The following is a 23,802-nucleotide window of genomic DNA, read 5'->3' on the forward strand; positions in this document are numbered from 1 at the left end:
ATTGTACACCATCGAAACGGAGACAACTGTTTTTTGTAGGTTGTATTCGTTTCAATCACATTACCATTGTGCAATGCCCCCATCACTCAAAAAACGATAGTGCTTTACATCAGGTGGATTTGAGTAGATCCTACAACTGAATAGTATCTATAAAAACATCTCTGAGCTCCTCCCTCACAGTGAGGGGGTTGTAGCCCTTGGCTGCACTAGGTGTTGCAGCCAAGAGGAGATCCCAGATGATGAAGCATGTCACTTCGGTGAGTGATTTGATTCCGTCCTTATAAAAGGACTCCCCCATGTATGAATAGGAGCCTTTTGCTTGTACTGTGTGTTCTTTATGCTGGTCTAAGCTTGCCAGACCCATGGATAATTGGTTATTCTGCACAATAGACCTCCCACCCAGGACTGTCTCTGCACAAGGCACCTCACCCAGGGGTGTTGCCGCACTAGGTACTCCCAAAGAGCGGTCTCTGCACAAGGCACCTTCCCATGGGTTGTCTCCGTACAAAGCACCTCACACAGGGCTGTCTCCGCACAAAGCACCTCAGACAGGGCTGTTTGCACAAGGCACCTCACACAGGGCTGTTTGCACAAGGCACCTCCCACAGGGCTGTCTCTGCACAATGCACCTCACACAGGGCTGTCTCCGCACAATGCACCTCACACAGGCACAGAGGAGACGTGCACTCACCCAGAGGCTTCTGTTCCTTCTTCTTGGCCTCCTGCTCCTTGTTCTCTTGGTTAGCCCGTGATGAAGCAGCCGAGGAGAACTGCTTCCGAACAAGATATGGAACCAGCTCTCTGCGGATGGATGAGAAGGACCTGAGGACAGAAGAGTGGTATGATTGGTAATCACAACATTGCGCCATGACGCTGTGTGAAGTGTAGTGTTGTGCCCTGCAGGAGGCCCCATCTACAGGGACCTCCACTTACATTGGGTGTACAGCAAACCTCTTCAGTTCCAGGACAGCGATTATAGAGCCCCAGGAAAAATTATATTTTGCCACATGGGACAGAATCCCGTTTGAGACCATGTTTTATAATCTTGGGCCCAAACGCGAAACGTGAAAAAGGATTACAAATGTAAGCTGTTTAAATCTATGCCTATGAAAAAATTGAACTATAAATGTTGAATTTTATTTCAGATTTTAAACTATTTTATTGAGTTTTATAGACAAGACATTAGCATTTCTGTTCCAAGGTTTGCCAATCGTAGTTTGTACAACAGTGTTAACAGTCACTTCGAAACATATGCTTAGCTAACCCCACCTTACGTGGTTTAGTGAGAGCAAGAAAAAAGATGAAAGAAAAAACAAGGAGAGAAAGGAGTGAAAGAAGGGCACAATGAAGGTTCTGTAATTGTGAGGCTTATAAACGCGTGACTAGTCGCCACATCACTGGCTTGCTTATGGCGCGATAGGGAGACACGTCGGTCCAACCGCTCCGTAGGGCCATAGTATTTGCGCACATTTACATTCTTTTTACCGCACTTAACGGGGGCAGGGGGGGGGGGGGGTGTCGCCAGGGAGGATTGGTTTCATGGAGGTTCGTAGAAGTCAAGGTATGTGTTGAGTGAGTTCCACATCTCTCTGGTTGCTGGTTTCCAGGACGAGTTATGTAGTGCAATATTGTCCGCACCTCTGAGGTGCGTAATCCAGTTGAACCAGCCCTTGTATGAGGTCTTACTTGTGTCCTTCCAATTGGCTAGGACCATTTTCCCCGCTGCGGTCAGCAGCAGGTCAAGTAGGTCCTTGTCATGCTCAGATCTTAGTTCTGTGGTCATAAATGCGGTGGCGAAGGAGGAGAATTCAGTTGTTAGTGTAAAGCCCAGTACCCTGTTTATAAACCCAAAGATTTTCTCCCAGTAAGACAATTAAATACTTGGAAAAACAAACACTGGACGAACAAGAGTTGGCAACACTATGGACTTCTGCCTCACGCAATAAAATCTCACTGGTGCTCTCACAGACAAAATTCTGGCTACTCCATAAGGCTTTTTAGACCCCGGCACGCTTGTTCTCGCTAGGTCTCAGGTACAACGAGAAATGCTGGAACTGCAGCAAGGAAAAAGGGGATCTAGCACACCTTATCTACCAATGCCCAACTCTCAAAACCTACTGGGTTGAATTTTATTTTAACACTAGAGTATAATTGTTACCAGCACTCCTTTTTCTTCATTAACATTTTTCTTTAAGTGAGACAGTCTCACATTTTTTTTTCTATTGTAAAACATGGTGATTGAAGGACGATTATTTCCTCAAATGACGAAAATAGAAACATTTTTCTTTTAAATTTGGCAGTTCAAACGGCCCGTTGTTTTGCCTTTGGAGGACACAATTCCTTAACTCTCCTTACAGCATGATTTATTGCTGCAATGGTACAAGAATTTGGGAGGAGGGGTGACTTACATTTAATTCCTGGTTCTAAGTTAAGGCTTTTTCGTGCATTATATTTAAGGACTAATGTTTTTACTTACTTGCTTTTTATTCAGCTTTTAGAAATTTCAGTAGCAAACTAGTTTTCTGGTCCTACCTTTCTCTTTAAAGAAACAGGTGGACCCTAAATAAGAACAAGCATTGGCATAGGCAATAGGTCTCGCTTTTGGGACCTTATAAGTATTTAGTTATGCAGCACAATATCCTTGGGGCAACAACATCAACTGTTGCATGGCTAAACACTTATAAGGTCCCAAAGGCGAGACCTATTGGCCATGCCAATGCTTGTTATAGGGAGCAGCCGAAGGGAGCAATTGTGCAGTTGCTCAAAAGGAACACAGATTTGGAAAGTGAGAACCAAATTAAGGTCCCCCTAAGGCATAATGAAGGGGCAGGAAGGAACATATGTACAAGGCCTTTCAGGAATCTATTTACAATGGGTGATTTCAATAAGGAGGGTTGGTCTGGCAGCCTCGGGGATGCAAACAAAGGCAACAAATACTCCCTTAGGGTACCCAGAGCCCTGCTTGGCAAGGGTCGAAATAAAAAGCAAAACATCAGAAAGGAAAGCAGAAAAAGGGTCAATAGTCTCTTTTTGCACAATATATTACAAATTTCTTCCATCGGCATGCATATACTGTTTTGGTGGAGGGATGCCTGGCTGCAGAATAACATTACAGACTTCGAGAGGAAGGTCGAAAGCCATCAACTTCCTTCACTCAATTTCCATGCAAGAAGGCGTAGTGTTGACAGGTTCTGGTAGAGGACCCTCTCCTGCAGCTGCGACAGAAGATCCTCCTGAAGGGGCAGCCTGATCGGAGGTTCGATGCTCATATACAGAAGCTGGGGATACCAGACACTCCGTGCCCAATCCGGAGCCACAAGAATGACTTGGCCAGATCATTCATTAACTTCTTGATAACTCTGGGCAGGAGTGGTATGGGGGAACGGTGTACAGGAGGCCTGAGTGCCACTCAAGATGAAAAGCATCTCTGATCAAGAGCCGCCTTGAAAACTTCAGCGTGCAGAACTGCGGACACTGCAGGTTCTCTGCGTTCTATCCAAGGCTCTCCAAATTGCTGAAGATACCTTGCGCCACCTCAGGATGAAGACACCATTCCTGATCCTAAAGGCATCAAATGCTGAGTTTGTCTGCCCTGGCGTTCGGAGAACCTGCCAGGTGTTGAACCACCAGGGATACGCCCTGCTGTTCTAGCCATGTCCAAAGACGCAGGGCCTCTTGGCAAACGGTCACGACCCCACCCTGCCCTGTTTGTTGCAGTACCACATGGCGGTGATGTTGTCCATGAAAACCTGCACTAGCTTTTCCTTGATGGAGGGTAGAAAGGCTTTCAATGCCAAATCGCAGAGCTCCAGCAAGTTGATGTGGAGTCCCGATTCCGCCTGTGACCAGAGCCCTCTGATCTCCACCTCTCCCAGATGGCCACCCCATCCCAGAAGTGACAATTTACTACTGTGAAATTTGGCTGTGGAAGGAAGAGGGTTCTGCCTCTGAGCCAATTGTGGTTTGTCATCCATCACTGCAGGTCCTGTGCAGTTCCCTCAGAGATCTGGACGATGTTTGAGAGATTCCTCTGATGCTGCGCTCACTGGAACTTCAGGTCCCACATATGCCATCTGGCATATGTCACAAGCAGGGAGCAGGAGGCCATGAGGCCCAGCAGCCTCAGAGTCATTCTCACCGGAATCCAGGATTGAGGCTGAAACATCAGTATCATAGCCTGAATAACCTGGTCTCGCCGCTTGGGAGGATAGGCCTGAAAATGCGCTGTGTCCAGAACAGCTCTGATGAAAGAGAGCGTCTGAGAGGGAGTCAGGTGTGACTTTGGTACGTTCATAGTGAACCCCAGCGAATGCAGGAGGTTCGCCGTAGTCTGGAGGTAGAAGACAACAGCCTGGGGTGAGCCCGCCTTCATCAGTCAATCGTCGAGAAAGGGGGGAAGAGTGACACCCCAGATCTGCGCTGAACTGCCGCGACCACCGGCATCACTTTAGTGAACACCAGAGGTGTGCTGGTAAGGCCAAAGGGGAGCACAGTGAATTGAAAGTGCTTGTGGCCCACCGTAAACCGCAGGTAGCGCTGATGATCCAGCAGGACAGGAATGTGAAAATGGGCATCTTGCAAGTCCAACGCTACAATACAGTCTCCTGTGCCTAGGGCAGACAAGACCTGAATCAGAGAGAGCATCTTGAACTTTTCTTTTTTGAGGCAGTAGTTGAGAGCCTGCAGACTTAGGATAGGGCGCAGGCCCTTTTCCTTCTTTGGGACCAAAAAGTAGCAGGATTAACCGCCACAGCCTACTTCTGGTGCAGAACCCTCTCTATGGCTCCCTTGGCCAAGAGAGTCATGACTTCCTTCTGAAGCAAAGTCAGGTGATCCTCAAACAGTCGGTCGTAAGTTGGAGGCCTGGATGAAGAGGTAGTAGCCCCTTCAGCCTATCTGAAGAACCCACCTGTCCAACGTGATGTTTTGTCAGTGGTGAAGGTGATAGATGATCCAGCCACCAACTGGCCGTCCATGATCTTGAAGGGTCGGGCTAAGATGGTTTGGAAGCTGGGGTGGACTGACCCGACATTTGGCCGCCCGACCCACAGGGTCGGAACGAGCTGCGCCCACGGATGCACAAAGGCTGCTGAACTTGCGCTGCTTTGTAGCTGGGGTATGGCTTGCATGACTGAAACCACTTCCATAGCCACAACTGACAGCAGGCAGGGACGTGTGCCCACTGAGAGACCCAAGGACTTGGCCGTAGCCCGCGAGTCCGGGCCGGACTGGGTACAGCAACTATCCCTGGCAGATTGCTTCTCAACCAGCCCTGAGAGCGGGGATGGCATGTGCTAGCAAGAAGCACTGCTCCTGCTTTTGTTACAGGGGGCCGATATTGGAGCACTGCCGCAAAACCGGCCCCCAGTGACAAAACCGGCGACCACGGGAACGAAACCGGCCACCACAGGTACAAAACCGACCCTCACCCCTCTGGCCCATTGGGGAAATGATAGGTGCCTGTTCGGCCAGTCTGACTCTGCCGTGAGTCTTTAAAGCGCTCCAGGGCCATGTCTGCTTTGTCTCTGAAGTGACAGGGGCCATCAAAGGGCATGCCCAACGGGGACGCCTGGACCGCCCCAGAAAAGCCACAAGTTCTAAGCCAGGCGTGGTGTCCAACAGCCACCGTTAATGACATTGCTCTGCCCAGCGTGTTGGTCCTGTCAAGTCCACAACGAATGGTGAACTTTGCAGCATCTCTCCGGTCTGATATTGCTTGGGAGAGGATGTCTCCGGGACCTGTGGCAACACTTGCGCAACCGTTTCCGACAGGGAGTGGGAGTAAGAGGCCCAATAGGCATGAGGTGTTCACCAACCGCAATGCAAGACTGGCGAAGACATTTTCTTGCCCTAACTTTCCAGCCTCTTGGATTCCCTGTGTGGCAGTGTGGAAGGGAACACACCTTGAGAAGTAGAGGCTTGGAGCACAAAGCTCTCAGGGGTAGGGTGGTTGGTGAGAAAATGTGGGTGGCCCGGTGCAGAGCGATGCCAGCTGGCGATTGTCCAGTCACAGGAGCCTCTGTGCTGTGCTTGGACCAGGTTCCCAGACGGAAATCGGTTAAAGCCTCAATGAATGGCAGGAGCGTTTCGGAGGAGGAGACACCCGGCTGCAGGACCTCTGTCAATATGTTCATCTTGACTTCGACCGAAGGGAGCTGATGGTCTGGGGTTCAGGCAGTCTTGTAAAAGGTCCAGCGACCCTCCCAATCTTCCTCGACTCCTAGCCCTTGAAAATAAGGCAGAGGAACTGACCTAGGACCCAAGGGTGCTGTCTGCTCCAGAATCTACGTTGGTAGGTGCAAATCCGGCTCGTCAGTGAATAGAATGGGGCTGTCGCTCCTGGGGGCAACTGAGGTGTCGGGGCCAGCGCCGGGGAAGGTCGCAGAGGTTCGGCTGGCATCGGTCCGGATCCACGACCGGATCTACTGGGGTGCATTGGAGCTGGAGCTGCCGAAGCAAAACCAGATGGAGCCCCCTCTGTGCCTCCAGGTCATAAAGGGGCACGGGAAGGGTCAGGCCGCCCAAATATGAGGCACATAGCATCATAGAACTCTTTGAGGTGGGCGGGGGTCACTCAGACTCCCGGGAGCCGGGGAAACGTGGAGCCAACCCAGGCACAGGTTCAGCAGAATAAGGCCTAGATCACTGAGACTCTTAACACATCCGCCGACAGACCGGGAGAAGTCGAAGCACACTTTCACTTCTCCTGTTTCTTATGCGTCTTACCTGGCCGACCCGAAAACTTTGAGTGGGAGGACGAGGACTTAAAACTCCCAGAGCAGTGCCCGAACCTTCCTCGCGATCGAGAAAGAGACCTCTGGGGCAAATAACACAGTGCTAAGCTCCAGGCCGCAAGCAGCTTTAGGGACCGCTCCTTCAAACCTTTCGGGCCCATGGCTTGGTAGTCAGAGCATGATTTTGAGTCGTGGTCACGGTTCAGGCACCAAAAGGCAAATCAGGTGTGGATCCGTCTCCAATATAGCACGATGGCAGATGCCGCACGGTTTGAATTGAGAAGTCTCTTTGACATGTTGGAAAAACCTACACACCAAAAAATCGTTGACAAAATGTTGAAAAAAGCCTGTCAAAAAGTGGGTAGCTCTCTTCATGGATCTGCGCAGGCTGGCTCGAAAAGAACGGACGTCAGTGCACCGAGGTGGCACCTATATAGTTCACACGGACGACGTCACACGGAGCTGACCGATGCCGCCTAACGGCATGGAAGGGTATTGCTCGATTAAAATTCTTCAGGATCCAGTATGATGCCTGTGAAACTCTAAGGTAAGGAATCTGTTGCTAGATGTCTCAACCAGATGCACATGGTAAGTACCACAGGGAGAGTCCTGTAGTTCCACAGGAAGCGCCTGAGTAAAGAGTGAAGATGGGGGAAAAGGATTTAGGTAAGGCATAAGGGTTGTTCTGTAGTGGATATAAAAGGCGGCGGACCACCCTAGGACGGCGGCCCACGTTTGAACATCCACTGCAGTCTGTCCAACAGCAGCTGGATATTCATCACCCATGCCAGCACGGCGCCATGTGTGACAAACACACCTAAATATTTTAATCCCCGACCAGCCACTGGTATATCAGCCACGCAACGTAAATCTGGGGATGGGGTACTGGATGTAAAAATAGTAGACTTGGATAAGCTGAGGACAAGGCCAGATGTCTCCCCAAATATCTGCAGTATTCATGGACCAGAATCCTCAGGATGTGAAAAAAGATCGCCACATCGTTCACGTAAAGGGCAATGCGGTCCGACAATACTGGGTTCATATCGAACCCCAAGACCTACGCATCGATGCGCAGCCACTCCGCAAGAGGCTCTATTGCTATCATGAATAGCAGAGACAATAGAGGGCATCCCTGCTGTGTACCCCAACTGAGTACCCTTCTAGAGGATGGTCAGGAGGACACTGTACCTCTGTTCTTTTCGAGATAGCATCCCAAGGAGTCCCCAAAGTTGGAAATGAGCTTGACGTTTCAATGAGACCATGCCAAAAGGTGCCAGCGCAAAGGGGGTCAGGGGTCGACCAGATCGCAGTGCGAGTAATTGAACAAATTTGGTGTGCTAATTCGATGTTTGGAATAATACAAGGAGGCGATGCCAGTGGTGAACCTGTTTTCTAGCATTTCTGCCATCACTCTGTGTGTTTGATGTAACTAAGTGGCCAAGAAATGTCCAGACAGGGGTCCCTTGCTTGATGACACACAGGATTACAGCCACACCTCACTAACAAGAGCTGACAAGGCTGGACCGGGTCTGGATTGGCTTGTGGTCCCACCAGCAGGGCACTTCGACTGACGGTTCGGGAAGGATTGTTTTCATGAGGCGGAGGGTGGGTACTGATTTGCATAAGGCTGCCTCTGTCTAGATTGGCATAGTTGGAGAAGATTGAAGGGTTGCAATCAGCAGCGCCTCGTCCTAATGGACTGAGGGGCTATGTCCCCTCACCTTTTGGCCACTATAAAGAATATCCTTCAGGCTGAGCAAAGGTCAGCCTGACAAACACTCTTTGCTTTCAGGTCAGGCAGCCAGGAGCCAGACATGCGCTAAGTGCACAGGCTGCTAGCTGCCGGAGCAGAACTTTGCCAGGCTAAAGAAGACACAGTTCCTGTGGGCGTGACATCTTCAGCCTGGTGAAGCGCCTTGAGGCCCTCCACCTTGTGATGAGGGGGAGCATCACTGATTGCCTCGGACCTGGACACTTCAGTTTTAAGCATGGAAGTGCCCAGGGCTGAGTGTCAATCATTGGCACATCGTTACAGAGTGGGGTTGGGTCAGCAGTTTCACTGACCCCATCCCACTCTGGGACGAGCGAAGCACTGCGCCCTTTCCATAAAATCATACTTGCATGCGTAGTTTTACCTCGGAGATCCCTGGAGGGTTGGGTCTGCTGCCTTCCCTCATTGGTTGACCTAAGGTGGTCAATGAAGGAAGGCAGCAGTCCCAACCCTCCAGGGAGGTTAGCCACTGAGGGAAGGCAGCAGTCCCAACCCTCCAGGGAGGTCAGCCACTGAGAGAAGGCAGCAGTCCCAACCCTCCAGGGAGGTCAGCCACTGAGGGAAGGCAGCAGTCCCAACCCTCCAGGGAGGTCAGCCACTGAGAGAAGGCAGCAGTCCCAACCCTCCAGGGAGGTCAGCCACTGAGGGAAGGCAGCAGTCCCAACCCTCCAGGGAGGTCAGCCACTGAGAGAATGCAGCAGTCCCAACCCTCCAGGGAGGTCAGCCACTGAGAGAAGGCAGCAGTCCCAACCCTCCAGGGAGGTCAGCCACTGAGGGAAGGCAGCAGTCCCAACCCTCCAGGGAGGTCAGCCACTGAGGGAAGGCAGCAGTCCCAACCCTCCAGGGAGGTCAGCCACTGAGGGAAGGCAGCAGTCCCAACCCTCCAGGGAGGTCAGCCACTGAGAGAAGGCAGCAGTCCCAACCCTCCAGGGAGGTCAGCCACTGAGAGAAGGCAGCAGTCCCAACCCTCCAGGGAGGTCAGCCACTGAAGGAAGGCAGCAGTCCCAACCCTCCAGGGAGGTCAGCCACTGAGGGAAGGCAGCAGTCCCAACCCGAGGCAGAACTGTGCAGGTAAGTATGATTTTATTTTTAATGTTTGGTGCGTGCGTGTATGAATATTTGGGAGTGAGTGTTGTGAATGGATGTGTGTGTGTGCGTGTGTGTACGTGTGTGTGTGCGTGCGTGTGTGTGGGTGCGTGCATGTGTGTGTGTGTGTGTGTGTGTGTGCGACCAGCGAGCATGTGTGAGTGAGTGAGCATGTGAGTGAGTGTGCATGTGCGCGTCTGTGCCCCCCCCCCCCCACCGCGCCCCCCGCACCCCCCCCCCCCCCTCCCACTGGTTGCACTTCCACCCAGAGCTATTGCCAGCAGTTACATTATTTCCTTATTTCCAAGCAGTCCTCCCGTCACTTTTGTGTGTTTGAAATCTTTTAAGGTTACAAAAGAAAGGCCTGAGCCTAGAATGGAGAAAAGATTTGCCCAGGATCACACATTGTTAAAGAACGAACGGCACAGAAAGGAATCCCTGGTCTGCGGCGCATGCGCTGTGGACACGCCTCGAGTGCGCGCGCCTGGGCCCCTCTGCTCCTCGCTGACCCCCCCATGACCACAAGGGAAGTATTCATTATGTTTGTATATATGGGAAGACATCTCTTCGAGAGGTGAGCATTCCGGGCATGTGGCTGGCACATGTTAAATCTCAGGTGTTTACGCACAGAGCGGGCCTAGTGTTTGTTTTCGGAGGCGGGGACCACCGTGCGAGGTGCCCCCCTGGCAGCTCTCCCTCCCGGCCCGTGCCAGCTGGGCGTGCCAGCAGACGCAGGTGACAGTGCGCCTGATGAAAGGGAGTTTGGAGAAGCAGTGACTGGTTTAGTCTGGGCCGCACCATAATATAAACCTGCAGCTGGCCCAGGGCTACCAGCCCTCGCCCCCTCCGCCCGGCGAGCGCGCGCGGCTCCCGAGGGGCCCTATTAGGGGCTCGCACTTTGTATTCTCCAGCAGGATACCTGCTGCCGGCAAACACTCGAAAACACAAATTACACAAGACGGAGAGCCAACTTGAATATCATGAGACTACAAAGAACACACGGGTGCAGCGTGTAGAGTCCAGAAACGACACTAGACACGAGGTTCTGGCCAGGGCTTTAAGTGGGCCGGGTCTTGCCGGTATTCAGCACCGGCCGTTCTAAAAAGCAGGTGCCGAGACGGGTCCCTATCGGGCTCCCACCATCAGGGTGAAAACCAAATCTTAGCTCTGCAGCAGCGCCACCCTTCACAGCCTTTGGTGCAACTTCAAAGACACATGGCAAACAAAATAAGGGACCCAGCCACTTGCTACGTGGAGTTCTAGCTGTCCTGTTCGCTCACTTAGAACCCTCACCCACCAGGGTTACCCCTGGGTGCTATGCTTCATCATAGGGTCCTTCCCGTTCCGCTACGGAGCGAGGCGTGCTGCGACCAGACGGACTACGCAGGAGCACTGGCAGAAATGACTATGTGAGGCACAATGTTCTGCTGGGGAGGAGTGAGGTAGAGGAAGTGTATGATTAAAAAACCTGGCTAGTGGGTGATGCTACTTTTATGGTTACCCCCAGTCGGTATGATTAAAAAATACGAAAAAAACATCGCACTACATGAGATAATAATTAGCCCAAATCCTAACGGTCGAGATGTTTCTAGCCTAGCCCTACGGCTATTCTTCAGGACCTAGTGTTCTCTAATGCTGTACCTAGTTCCACTCCTATAGTTGGTCTACTAAAACCAACTGTGATACAGTCCGCAATCGAACAATTATACTCAGGTGCTGTACAAAATCTATACCATCTGTTAATCCTACTGTGATTATTCTGAAATGAGAAAGCAAAAAAACAACAGTTATAATGTCTCTACTTTAGTTCATGATAGGGCTATATGAATATATACAGATCAACAAGAGAGAGAGGACTAGATAAGCTAGCCTGTATCCCCAGTTTATATATATAAATCAATAAAGGCTAGCTAGTTTAAGGGAAATATTTTGGAGACTCAGGTACGTCAGCAGTAACAATATGTGGAAAAAACACTGTTTTCCTTTGAAAGCCCTCACCCACCGACCTAGTCGGTGGCATGCTTCATCATCGGGCCCACCACAGTGGCACCGAATGTGCCCCGGGTGTGCTTCAACGCCAGGTGACTGCGGAGCTGGTATTTTGCTGAGTGTGCAGTGAAGGGGTGTGAAGGTGAAAAATTAAAATGCTATCCAGGAGGTCCCAGCACCCGAGGGTTTAGCAATATTTAATAAACTGGGCCTCTGTTAGCAGGTTAAAAAGGCAATAGGACGTTTTAAGGGAGAGTTACAATGACCTCCAGCGTCCAGTGTGGTCTACATGTTTCAGCCAGTGCCTTTTGTTATAAGCTGGCTTTCCTCAGGACCAAAGAGGGTGAAAGGTGCAAATTACAATAAACTATATTAAGTGAGTGTTGTTATTTTCTCTATGTGTCGCGCACGCTAAGGCGCTGTAACTGTTAGAGGGGGATTCCCTCAAGCTTTTTCTGTTATTTCAATGTAAAAAGCCTCATGGGTCGCCTGGCAGAGAAAGAGACCGAGTAGTTCGGTCTGGTTCCTCCTGGGACCTATTCGTCCATCCGCGGCGCCCGAAATGCGTTGAAGCACACCCGGGGCACATTCGGTGCCACTGTGGTGGGCCCGATGATGAAGCATGCCACCGACTAGGTCGGTGGGTGAGGGCTTTCAAAGGAAAACAGTGTTTTTTCCACATATTGTTACTGCTGACGTACCTGAGTCTCCAAAATATTTCCCTTAAACTAGCTAGCCTTTATTGATTTATATAGGGCTATATGAATACCTTACGGGTATTCCACAAAGTGAGCGAACAGGAATAACTAGGAACTGCACGTCGCAAGTGGCTGCTGGGTCCCTTATTTTGTTCTCCATGTGCCACAGTCCAAATATATCCTCTAACTCCATAACCTTTTGTCTATACCCAACTTCAAAGACTGCATTATAGTTCTTTCATAGTCTCATCATTTCAAAACGTAGGTATTTTCAATATGCTATACTGTAACAAAGCCATGGTTGTTGCTTATTTATGTTATGCAACTAACAACCATTGACAAAGCCAAAAGTAGTGGCTTGTTAAATGTAATTTGTAAGTTAATTGTAATGTTACTTGCTGTATTATATATCTGGATGTAATGAAAGGAGCAGCAAAATACCAGTTAGGCGGCACACTATGCTAAGCACAGATTTTCAGTATATATGTTTTAAAGCCACGCCCCTAATTACATCAGTCACGCCCCCTTGAGAGAGCCCCCCAGTTTTTTCATCCCACTTGAAGACCTGGATCTGGCTCTCAGGTTTATTCTCTTCAGGATGAAACCCCACCAGAGGGCTTCGCCTCTCCTCTCAAGGCGCCTGCAGGGACTTCAAAGAGGTCACCGCTTTTCAAACAAGTCACCCTCTAAAACTGTTTATTCCTCATTCACCGGGTTGGGATCACCCTCTCATATGTTCACCCTCATTTTGAGGAGACGGGTTGAGAGGCGTGCTGCCCCCTGCCAGAAATCGCAGCCTACCACAGTGGGAGCGGGGCTTGCAGAAGGTGATGGGGCTCAGCAGGGTCCATACATGAAATGACCTCTGCAGACGTCACAACAGCTTCTCTGTGCCTTTTCTTGAGGTGGGAAGGGTCGTTCCTGGAGGTCCAAACAACAGCGAGGAGAGGAGGTGGACTAACCGCAGGGCGTTAACCTCAAATCTGGGGAACCAGGTTCGAGTCTCGGCCAGGACGCGCAACATCATGTGATTCTGGGCAAATCACTTAATCTCCTCGTGCCCAACAAAAATGAATGTATCCTCATGTAACGCAACTGGTGCTCGTGCAAAGCGCTCTGATACCCAATACCTTAGGGTCAAGTTCGCACTAGATAAAACCGTAAAAAAAAAAAAGGAGGGCACTGACAGATGTATTAAAAACTAAAAATGGCAACTGATGAACAATCCCAAGTGCATATAACGGGGGTTAAGCATCGCATGACTTGTAAGATGCATAATGATCTTCACTAATAACACTTCTTACTGTTTCCAAGTAAGGCAAGTCCCTAAGCAGCGCCATGTGTAAACACGTTTGTCGTGCAGGAGACTTTTGTGCATTTAGGTACAACTCGTTATCGTGTTTTGAAGACAGGAGCTGCCCCTACAAAGTTCACTAATGACCAAGGGTGTAACACAGGTCCCTGCAGCCCATGCGGTGTAGGGGAGGGCCCGACTCTTGCAGGGGACCCAAACTCTTTCAGGGGATACCAGCTCTTCTAGGAGCCCCCACTCCTATACCAATAAGAGTATTCTGTTAGATATAGTAAACATGGGGAGCCCGGTTTCATATTCTACGGGGGTGGGCAGAATTTTGCATTACGCTATTAATTCAATGAACAACATTTGTACAGTGTAACACGGTCACCCCTAAGGGTATCTGGGCGTTTTGTCTCTGTTGAAGAGCCGGGCCTCGAGTCTCTTTCTGAGGTCTGCCAGCAAGGATGCTGTACGGAGCTGGAGGGGAAGGTTGTTCCAGGTCTTGGCAGCGATGCAGGAGAAAGAGCAGCCGCCGCTGTGGCGTTTGCGTGAGTACACGAGGGCGAGTGAAGAGTAGCGCAGGTGTCTCACGAGTTGGAGGAAGTTCAGTCGATGTTTGATGTAAGCAGGTCCTAGGTCATGGAGGGCTTTGTAGGCATGCATGACAATCTTGAACTAGTATCTCTTCTAGATGGGGAGCCAGTGGAGGTCTCTCAGGTGGGGGGAGATGAGGGTTAGTTTGGGGAGGTCTTGGATGAGTCTGGCTGCAGCGTTCTGCATGGTCTGAAGTCTTTGGAGGACCTGGGTGGAGATGCCGGCGTAGAGGGCATTGCCGTAGTTGAGGCGGCTGGTGACGAGAGCCTGAGAGACTGTCTTTCTCGTGTTGGTTGGGATCCATCTGAAGATTTTGCGGAGCATGCGAAGTGTGTGGAAGCAGGAGGCGGCGACAGCGTTGACTTGTCATTTCATGTTCAGATGGCTGTTAAGGTGATGCAGAGGTTGCTTGCAAGTTTGGTCGGTGTGGGAGTAGGTCTGAGTTCTCAGACAACCAGCAGTGGTCCTATGAGGAGGTGTTCTTCTCAAAGATCAGTACTTCAGTTTTGTCGGAGTTGAGTTGGAGGCAGTTGTCTCACATCCATTTGGCTACATTGATCATAACATTGCAAAAGTTGGTTTTGGAGGTTGTAGGGGTCCTCAGTGAGTGAGAGGATCAGTTACTGGCAATGACCCGCCTTTCTGGAGAATCCAAGAAGACCTCGGTGCCATTACATGTGTTTGCCACGCCAGGCCCAGGCCAAGCGACTGGCACTGATGAGGAGTGGGAAAAAGAAGAGAATTAAGGAGTTCTCAACTCCTGTTCACTCTGTCATATATGGTCCTTCCACTTGATCCAACAGAAAAGGCCTCTTCTTTCGAGGTATGAATGACCAGGCACACTACCTATAGTGTAAAAGAACAATAACACATCTGATTGCAGAGAGACGGTCCGTCCTATCTTGGGAACCTTAAAAACTCTACCAAACAACCAAAATGGATTATGTACAAACCTTGTTGGAAGATGCCTGATTAGCAACCTAAGCAAAACCAAAGGGGATGATGGACGGAGCGTTGAACATTGCAAGCACTCACCCCCAGTCCCCGGTCCCAGGATGCTTTTTTCCGGTCCAGGGAAGACCTGGCTTGGCAGTTCGGCGCTGGACCGTTCCCATGAGGCACAGGGTCAGACTGATTTGCATATGGCCATGTCTGAACTGGGGTGGTGGAGTGAGCTAAAGAATGATGCTGGATTAAACCCAGATCAGTTGACTGGGGGTGAGTGTTTGATTTGCTTAAACGCTCCGTCCATCATCCCCTTTGGTATCGCTTTGATTAGCAACCTGGCAACCTGTTTCCTGCAATCTGTTATCCTTGGATCTGAGGATCAAGCAAAGTTGGCAGGGTCAATCAATTAAGGTCCAGACTTGTTCAGCAAAAGGGCAAATATCTATAGCCTGCTGAGGGCAGCAAGCACTGCTGGCGCTACCATAAGGCGATGTGAGGCCGTATGATGTCACTAGCTGGGGCAGCAGGAGGTGCAAGTTTGTAGCTGGGACCTGCAAATATGGCCCTTTTCCTGTGGATGAGTAGAAGGGAGCATGACACTGGCACCACGTAATTTTGTTTGCGAAACTAAAATACTCGTACAGTTCCTGGCATGGGAGATGGTGCTCTAGGTACAAGGATTCAGAAAAGGGGGTGGTGATGAACAGAGTGTCTGAATTAAGCAGACCACTCTTACCCAGTCCAAAGATCAGGGCTTGATCCATCACCGTTTTTTAGCTCACTGCACCATCCCAGCTCAGAACCTGGCTACATGCAAATTAGTCTGTCCCTGCCCCAGTGCATCATGAAGCTGCAGTACCACTAGTCGTTACTAGGTGTCCCTCATAAGTCAAATGCAAAAGCATTGAAATTATTAAATCAAGCTGCAGTTCAACTAGTCGTTGCTAGGTGTCCCTCAAGTCAAATGCTTTTGCATTTGACTCATGAGGGACACCTAGTAACGACTAGTGGTACTGCAGCTTCATGAAAGGGTTTCAATGCTTTTGCATTTGACTCGTGAGGGACATCTAGTAATGACTAGCAACTACGCCCACCCTTACTTAAAACGTCTCAGCTCAGATCACCCACTGGCATTTTCCACAAGCCAGATCAGGGAACATAGTCAGATGCTTGCCAGCCCTACTGATTTAACCATCAAGCTATTGCCTTTCTTAGCGAAGCCTACATCAATCTGCTTTGGGGAAGATATGAATTGAGGTTAAAGCCTGAAGAGAATTACAGGACACTGGAGGGATGGACTGACAACACTGTGCTGGCAGATTTGCTGGTAAATATCTCTGTATTTTATTTTATTACATTTTATATAGCGCGAACTAGATCCCGAGGGATATCAGAGCGCTTTACAAAATGATGAAAGGAAGAGTACTACTCCAGTAAAGAATGCCAAGCAGTTCTAGTCACAAAAATCACATACAAGTGATACACAAGTGTTGTTGGAGCTGGACACAGTGCTCAAAAGTCAATTTATATCTGCTCATGTCATCTAAGTCGAAGGCAAAACTGACGTTCCTGTGATATAGCTCCAATGTCATGTGATGCTATTATAAGGCCATGGGTCTTACAATTTTCTGCCACAGGTTATTGACAAGTACGTAGTTAGAGGGAATCAGTGGCGAAGTCCTTGACTCTTAAAAAAGAGCGAATATACTCAAACGTTCCAATTCTGCCTCAGACTCTCTGTGTTATGCTTGTTTTACTGAAATGAACATTTGCTGAGCCACTGTGTAAATAATATGTGGGTCCAGGGGAAGGAGCCGGCCCGGGATGGCAAAAGACACACAATTGATGCACAGAATGCAGAACAAATCAAAACATTCACCACCAGTCAAGAGATCTGGGTTAAATCCATAATTCTTTTGCTCACCATGCCACCCCAATTTAGACCTGGCCATATGCAAATCAGTCTTAACCCTGTGCCTCATGGGAAGAGTCCAGCCCAAACTGTCAAGCCAGGTCCTCCCTGGACCGGAAACAAGCATCCTAGGACCGGTTTCGGGGTTTCACCCCTCTTCAGCCAGGATAGCTTGATTCCAGTGGCACAGTGAGCCCAGGACCCACATCTGGGCATACCTGGCGCACTTAGGGAGAGTATGCAAAAGACACACAATTGATGGGCGAATGCAGAACAAATCAAAACATGGATGGGGATGTGGCCGGGAGAAGGAGCTGACCCGGGATGGGGCATGGGGCTAGGGGAAGAAAGCGGCGCGGGGTGCCCAGGTGGGCAGGACCCGCGTGAGGGCCTAGGGAAGCAGGACCCACGGGGTCCAGAGAAGCAGGACCTACAGGGGTCCAGAGAAGCAGGACCCGCGAGGGGGCCCAGGGAAGCAGAACACACGGGGGTCCAGAGAAGCAGGACCCGCGTGGGGGGCCAGGGAAGCAGCATATGCGAGGGGGCCAGGGAAGCAGGGCCCACGGGGGTCCAGAGAAGCAGGACCCGCGAGGGGGGCCAGGGAAGCAGCATCTGCGAGGGGGCCAGGGAAGCAGGACCCGCGAGGGGGGCAAGGGAAGCAGCACACGCAAGAGGGCCCAGGGAAGCAGGACACGCAAGAGGGCCCAGGGAAGATGAGCTAACGCCCAGGCCCGGGGGCCTAGCGAGCTGAGCGCCAGCGTAAGTGGGGGTGGGGGGGATTGAGGCCATGGAAGCTGAGGGCGCACAGGGGGAGGGGGACAGGGAAGTTGAGGGCCCGCGCGGGCCCAAGAAGGCTGAGCATGCATGATGGGGCCAGGGAGCTGAGCGCCACCAGGGGGTGGGGTTGAGGCCATGGAGGCTGAGAGCGCAGGAGGGCCAGGGAAGCTAAGCGTGCGCCTAGGACTAAGGAAGCTGAGCGTGCGTGGGGGGCCCAGGGGGTCATGGAAGCTGGACACGCAGGAGAAGTGGGAGGCGTGGTAGCTAGTAGATGCAGGAGGTGTTAAGAGTCCACACAAATAAGAGGTAGGATACCAGGTAAGTAGGGCATCATTATAGGGCCAAGAGAAGCAACAGCTGTAGGGTCAGAAAACCACCAGGCGGTAAAAGGTGTGGGTCCCTGAGAAGCAGGAAATGTGGCGTTAAAGGAAGCTGAAGGTATGGGGGCCACGGTGAAGTGGTGTGGGGCTGGGTGATGCAGGTGGTGTATTGGACACTGTATAAAGGAGTTGTGGAGAAAAGAGATGCTGGAGGAAGCAGGAGGTGTGGAACTCATGGATGTAGGGTTAGTCAACAGGTGGTGCATAGGGCCAGGGACCGAGATACCAGCTACGCAGAGGCTCTTTGGGGACCAGGATACAAGTAAAAACATTTGTAGTCTGTTATACCATGTGTAGTGATGCGTGAGGACCCAAAAAGGTATATGGGACCACGCATGTGGTGTGGGGCCCAGGTACACCAAAGACGTGGGGGGACTATAGGATGCTGGAACTATAGAGTCTAGGGACTCCAGAAGCGCACAACCCAGGAGTGAGTCCCATGGCGTATGTAACGTGGACTCAGGAAGTGCAAAAGGGCCTAGGTTGCAGATGTAGGGACTCTGGAAGTTTGAAGGAACCTGGAACTCGAGTTCTGTCTGGCCTTAGACTTAGAAGGAGCCTAAGTTGGATTATAGAGGTGTGAAAAGCCTAGGTCCAGGTTGTGTCGGCCCAAAGCACCAAGGACATGTGAAGGGGTTAGGACCCACATGGTGAGGGATATCTGGGTTGGAATCCATGGCTCTAGCAATGCAGGGTGGTCTAGAATGGTAGTGATATGGGGCTTCTGGTATGAGACTTGGGAACTCAGAAAATGTCGCGAGGACTGGGAAGCAGGTTGTGTGAAATTACTTGTGTGGATTTTGGGAACTGAGTAGGTGCTGATGCAAAGGGGATACGGGTATTCTAGGTTCAGACACTGGAGGTGGGGAGGAGCGCAGGGTGAATAGGATGTGGTTCCCTGTGACTCAGAAGTACAAAGGAGTCCAAGGCACCCATAGGGTGCTGTGTGTGTGGGATTTAGGTGTACTGTGGAGGTGTGTAGCGGCCAAAAACAATTATGTATGGGACTTAGGAGGCAAGGAGGAGGATGCAGGTCAATCAATCAATCAATTGAAACATTTGTAGAGCGCGCTACTCACCCGTGAGGGTCTCAAGGCGCTGAGGTGGTGGGGGAAAGCAGCTACTGGTCGAACTGCCAGGTCTTGAACAGTCTCCTGCAGGTCAAGAGGTCCTGTGTCTGATGCAGGTGGGCTGGGAGGGTGTTCCATGTCTTGGTGGAGAGGTGGGAGAAAGATCTGCCGCTGGTGGTCGTTCGGAGGATGCGTGGGACGAGGGTGAGGTCAGCGGAGCGAAGCTGTTGGTTCGGGGTGTAGAAGGATAGTTTGTCGAGGTATGCTGGTCCGGCGTTGTGGAGTACCTTGTGAGCGTGGGTGAGGAGCTTGAAGGTGATCCGCTTGTTGACCGGGGGCCAATGCAGATCTCACAGGTGGGTGGTGATGTGGTTGTGGCGAGGAAGTCAGAGGATGAGGCATGCGGAGGTGTTCTGTTGCGTTCGGAGTCTCTTCTGGAGTGTAGCCGTGGTTCCTGCGTAAAGGGGGTTGCCGTAGTCCAGCCAGCTGCTGACGAGTGCCTGGGTGACCGTTCTTCTAGTTTCGGTGTGGATCCATCTTTAGATCTTGTGGAGCATGCAAAGGGTGTTGAAGAAGGAGGAAACAGCGTTGACTTACTGGGTCATAGAGAGCGTTGAGTCCAGAATGAACCCCAGGTTGCGTGCGTGGTTAGTGGGTGTCAGGGGAGCTCCCAGCGTGGTCGGCCACCAGGAGTCGTCCCATGAAGTGGGGGAGGATCCGAGGATGAGGACTTCTGTCTTGTCTGAGTTCAGTTTCCGCCGGCTAGTCTTCATCCATTCTGCGACGGCCTTCATTCCCTTGTGGAGGTTGGATTTGGCGGTGGCCGGTTTCTTAGTGAGGGAAAGGATCAGCTGGGTGTCATCGGAGTATGAGATGATGTTGAGGTGGTTAGCTCGGACGATGGAGGCGAGCGGTGCCATGTACATGTTGAAAAGGGTCTGGCTGAGTGATGATCCTTGGCTTAGATGCCGGCGGACAAGTACCGACAGACAGAGCGGTGCTTCATTCTTTCCCTGAGCCGCAGCCAGGAGGGGTGAGGTCTCCATTTCTTATGACACTGTGAATCACACAGTTCATATGAATAGGACGAAGGAGGGACACCCAATACATCAGGTGATCTCGTATTTTATCGTATAAATATTCCTTAAATAATAAAGGAATCACACGTCATTTTTTGTATTTCACATTTTCCAGTAGCGATAATCACATAGGTCCTGACGAAAGCAAGGACAACGCTGTCCAATAGTTGATGAAACATGTCAACTGTTTTTTACTTCTAGGCAGATATATCGACACACTGCCTGTGATTTTTTAACATTGGAGGAGTGGGTAGCACCAGAATAAACTTTTCCAGTACTCCCTCACCTAATTTTAATATACACCTTCTTTTCACATTTCTTGCACTGCAACATTAGTCACCTCGCTCTCTTCCTTAATTCTGATTGAGAGTAATAGGACTCATTTGACACCTAGCTTGGTAGATGAGGTTTGTCTCCATCCTTTCCTCATTTTTCAAAGATGGGTGCGCCATCCTTTGGTTAAAAAGGGATCCCAAATGATGAATGGAGGTTCTGTATGGTGACTGATGGGTACCTTCTGTTGACCCTAGGTCAAGGTTTGACACACTTACCTTTGATTTGAGGATTTGTAGTGTTTTTTGCTAGGCATCTCTATCACTTTTAGGCTTCTAATTAAGACCCTTTGACACTTGTGTATTTTTCAGTTACGTAAGGGAACGTGTCAAAGCTAGGTCTTTAAAACTCCCTCAGGCCCCAACCCCACCGTAGTGTTTTTCTTGATCCTTGGGGTACGCCACAGGTGTTCATGGTGGCTTCGGATCGGAAAGGGGGAGGCGGACTCTCTGGGTTCTGCCAGTGAGGAAGGAGGTGATCCAGTCCAGGGTCTTGTCTCGGATCCCTGCGTCGTGAAGACGTGTGCGCAGGGTGTGGTGTCAGACGGTGTCGAAGACGGCCGAGAGGTCCAGGAGGATGAGGGCCGCGGTTTCGCCGTTGTCCAGTAGAGTCCTGATATCGTCAGTGGCGGCGATGATGGTGGTTTCGGTGCTGTGATTGCTGCGGAAGCCGGATTGGGAGGAATCCAGGACGTTGTTGTCCTCCAGGAAGTGGGTCAGTTGTCCGTTGCCAGTCTTCTCAATGACTTTTGACGGGAATAGGAGCAGGGAGATGTGTCGAAGGTTCTTGAGGTCCTTTGGGTCCGCCTTGGGTTTCTTGAGTAGGGTGTTGATCTTGGCGTGTTTCCAGCTCTTTGGGAAGTTGGCGGTCTCGAAGGAGCTGTTGATGATCTTTCGGAGTTGGGATGCGCTGATGGAGCTTGCCTTGTTGAAGATGTGGTGGGGGCAGGGGTCGGAGGGTGAGCCGGAGTGTATGGTGTTCATGGTTTTGATGGTGTTTTCATCGTTGACGTTGTGCCAGGAAAGCAGAAGGTTGGTGTATTTGGTGGGTGTTGAGTCGGGGGTGTCGGCGTCTGTCGTCGGCGTCTGGGTGTCGAAGCTGTTGTGGATGTCTGCGATCTTGCAGTGGAAGAAGGTGGCCAGGGAGTCGCAGAGTTGTATCGCCGTCTTGTGACGGCAGTATGTCATTGGAGCTGAGGGTGGCGAGTTCTTTCACAATGTTCGAGAGCTCTTTGCTGTTGTGTGCGTTCTTGTCGATGCGTTTCTTGAAGGAGGTTCTTTTGGCAGATCGGATGAGTTTGTGGTGTTTGGGTCAGGCGTTCATGAGGGCTGCATGGCTGTCTGGTGATTGCGTCATTGCTTCTCAAATCTTCGGCAGGTGTGCTTGGAGTTCTGGAGTTCGGCGTTGAACCAGAAGGCTCTAAGGTCGGTGCGCCTGTAAGAAGGTTTCCTGATCGGGGCAAGAGTGTTGGCGCAGTCGTTGATCCATTGTCTGAAGTTGTGAGCTGCTGCGTCGGTCTCCGAGGGCTCAGGTGGAGGGTCTCGGTGAGTGTGGTGATGAGCTGGTCTTCAGTGACTTTTTTCCAGCTGCGGTGTGGGATACTTTGCGGTTGGTTGTGTGCAGTGTGTTTCTTGAAGGAGAAGTGGATGCAGTGGTGGTCGGTCCAGTGGAGTTCGTGGTGTGACTGAAGGAGACATAGTCGCTGGCGGAGAAGATGGGGTCAAGCGTGTGTCCGGCGGAGTGGGTGGGTGTTGTGACGAGTTGTTTGAGTCCGAGGTTGTCGATCAGCATTGTGGAGTTGCTGTCGTTGGTGTTCTCGAGGTGAAGGTTCAGGTCTCTGAGGAGGATGTAGTCTGTGGAGGCGAGGGCGTGCGTGCTCATGAGGTCGGTGATGGATTCGCTGAACTTTGGTCGGGTTCCGGGGGTCTATAGACGAGGGTTCCTCTGAGGGTCGTGTTGGGATCGGTGCAGATCTGGAAGTGTAGGTGTTCGGCCAAGCTGAGGTGGTCTTCGGTGTTTGTTGAGATTCTGATGGCGTTCCTGTGGATGATGGCGATTCCTCCTCCTAGTTTGTTGTAGTTTCGGTCCCTGCGTGTGATCTTGTAGCTGTCCGGGATGGCTTTGGCTATGTCAGGCACCGAGGAGGTGTTCATCCAGGTCTACGCCAGGAAGGTGACGTCCGGGGCGGAGGTGACGAGCAGGCCCCAGATTTCGACGGCGTGCTTGTGGACTGAGCGGGTGTTGAGTAGTATGCAGCTGAGATAGTTGTGGTCTGCAGTGTTGGGACAGGCAGGACGCGCCGGTGTGCGCTGGCTTGTGTAGCTGCCGTTTCGGCACGTTAAGGGTCCATGAGTGAGCTTCGGGGTGGCCTGGAAGCAGGTGGTATTATGGCCGGCGTTGAGTGCGTGGAGGGTGTTAGCGTCGTAGCAGCATCTAGTCTTGTGGTGGTCGTGTGGGCCAGGGTGTTCTGGTGCTGGGCGCAGTCGAGGCACGGACAGGCGTAGACCGGCTTGCCTTAGGCACGCCTTCGGCGCTCCAGCGGCGCAACGGCACAGCGGTCGCCATAAGTAGGGAAGGGGGACGGGACAAGAGATGGGGAGGCGGGAGCAAAGGCTGTGTCGGAGGCTGGGCCACTGGGGCAGCAGCGGCGGGAAGGGTTACACAGACAGATCGGGACTGAAGGAGTCAAGCTAATACATTCACAGTGACAGGCTACAGTAGTACAAATACAATAATGCAGATGAAAATACAGTGATAAAAAATACAATACGGCCACAGGGGGATCAGGGGCGAAGGTGAAGAACGGTGGCAGCAGCGAAGTACAGGGCTGGTGCAAACCCTGCTCAGGGGAGGCACCGATCTGGGGCTGATCGACGCTGTGACAGAGCTGCTGGATAAAGTGTTGGCCTGGCTCGGGGTCCAGGTATCACAGGTGGCGTGGGAACTGTGTGTACTCAAATGAGGCAGAGATCTAAGATGCTGTTGGTGTGGTACCCTGGCGCTTGGAGGCATGAAGGAGCCTAGAGTCCACATGAAGGTGATGTAGGTCAGGAGACTCTGGAGGTGTAGGAAGCATGGAGAGGCATGTAAGATGCAGGCGACGTGTGCCCTGGGATAAAGAAGGCTATAGGAGA

At 51.2% G+C, this 23,802-nt stretch overlaps 1 protein-coding gene across 1 annotated transcript in view; it reads right to left on the reverse strand.

Annotated features, from left to right (window-relative positions):
- Positions 1-23,802, reverse strand: part of EIF2B3 (eukaryotic translation initiation factor 2B subunit gamma) — a 479,361-nt gene that overhangs the window by 152,400 nt on the left and 303,159 nt on the right. The window contains exon 7 of the mRNA XM_086952297.1: positions 692-822. Within this exon, the coding sequence (XP_086808423.1) occupies positions 692-822 (131 nt within the window). The remainder of the gene's footprint in view (positions 1-691; positions 823-23,802) is intronic.

This window comes from Lissotriton vulgaris, chromosome 1_1 (genome assembly GCF_964263255.1).
Source record: "Lissotriton vulgaris chromosome 1_1, aLisVul1.2, whole genome shotgun sequence".
NCBI lineage: Eukaryota > Metazoa > Chordata > Amphibia > Caudata > Salamandridae > Lissotriton > Lissotriton vulgaris.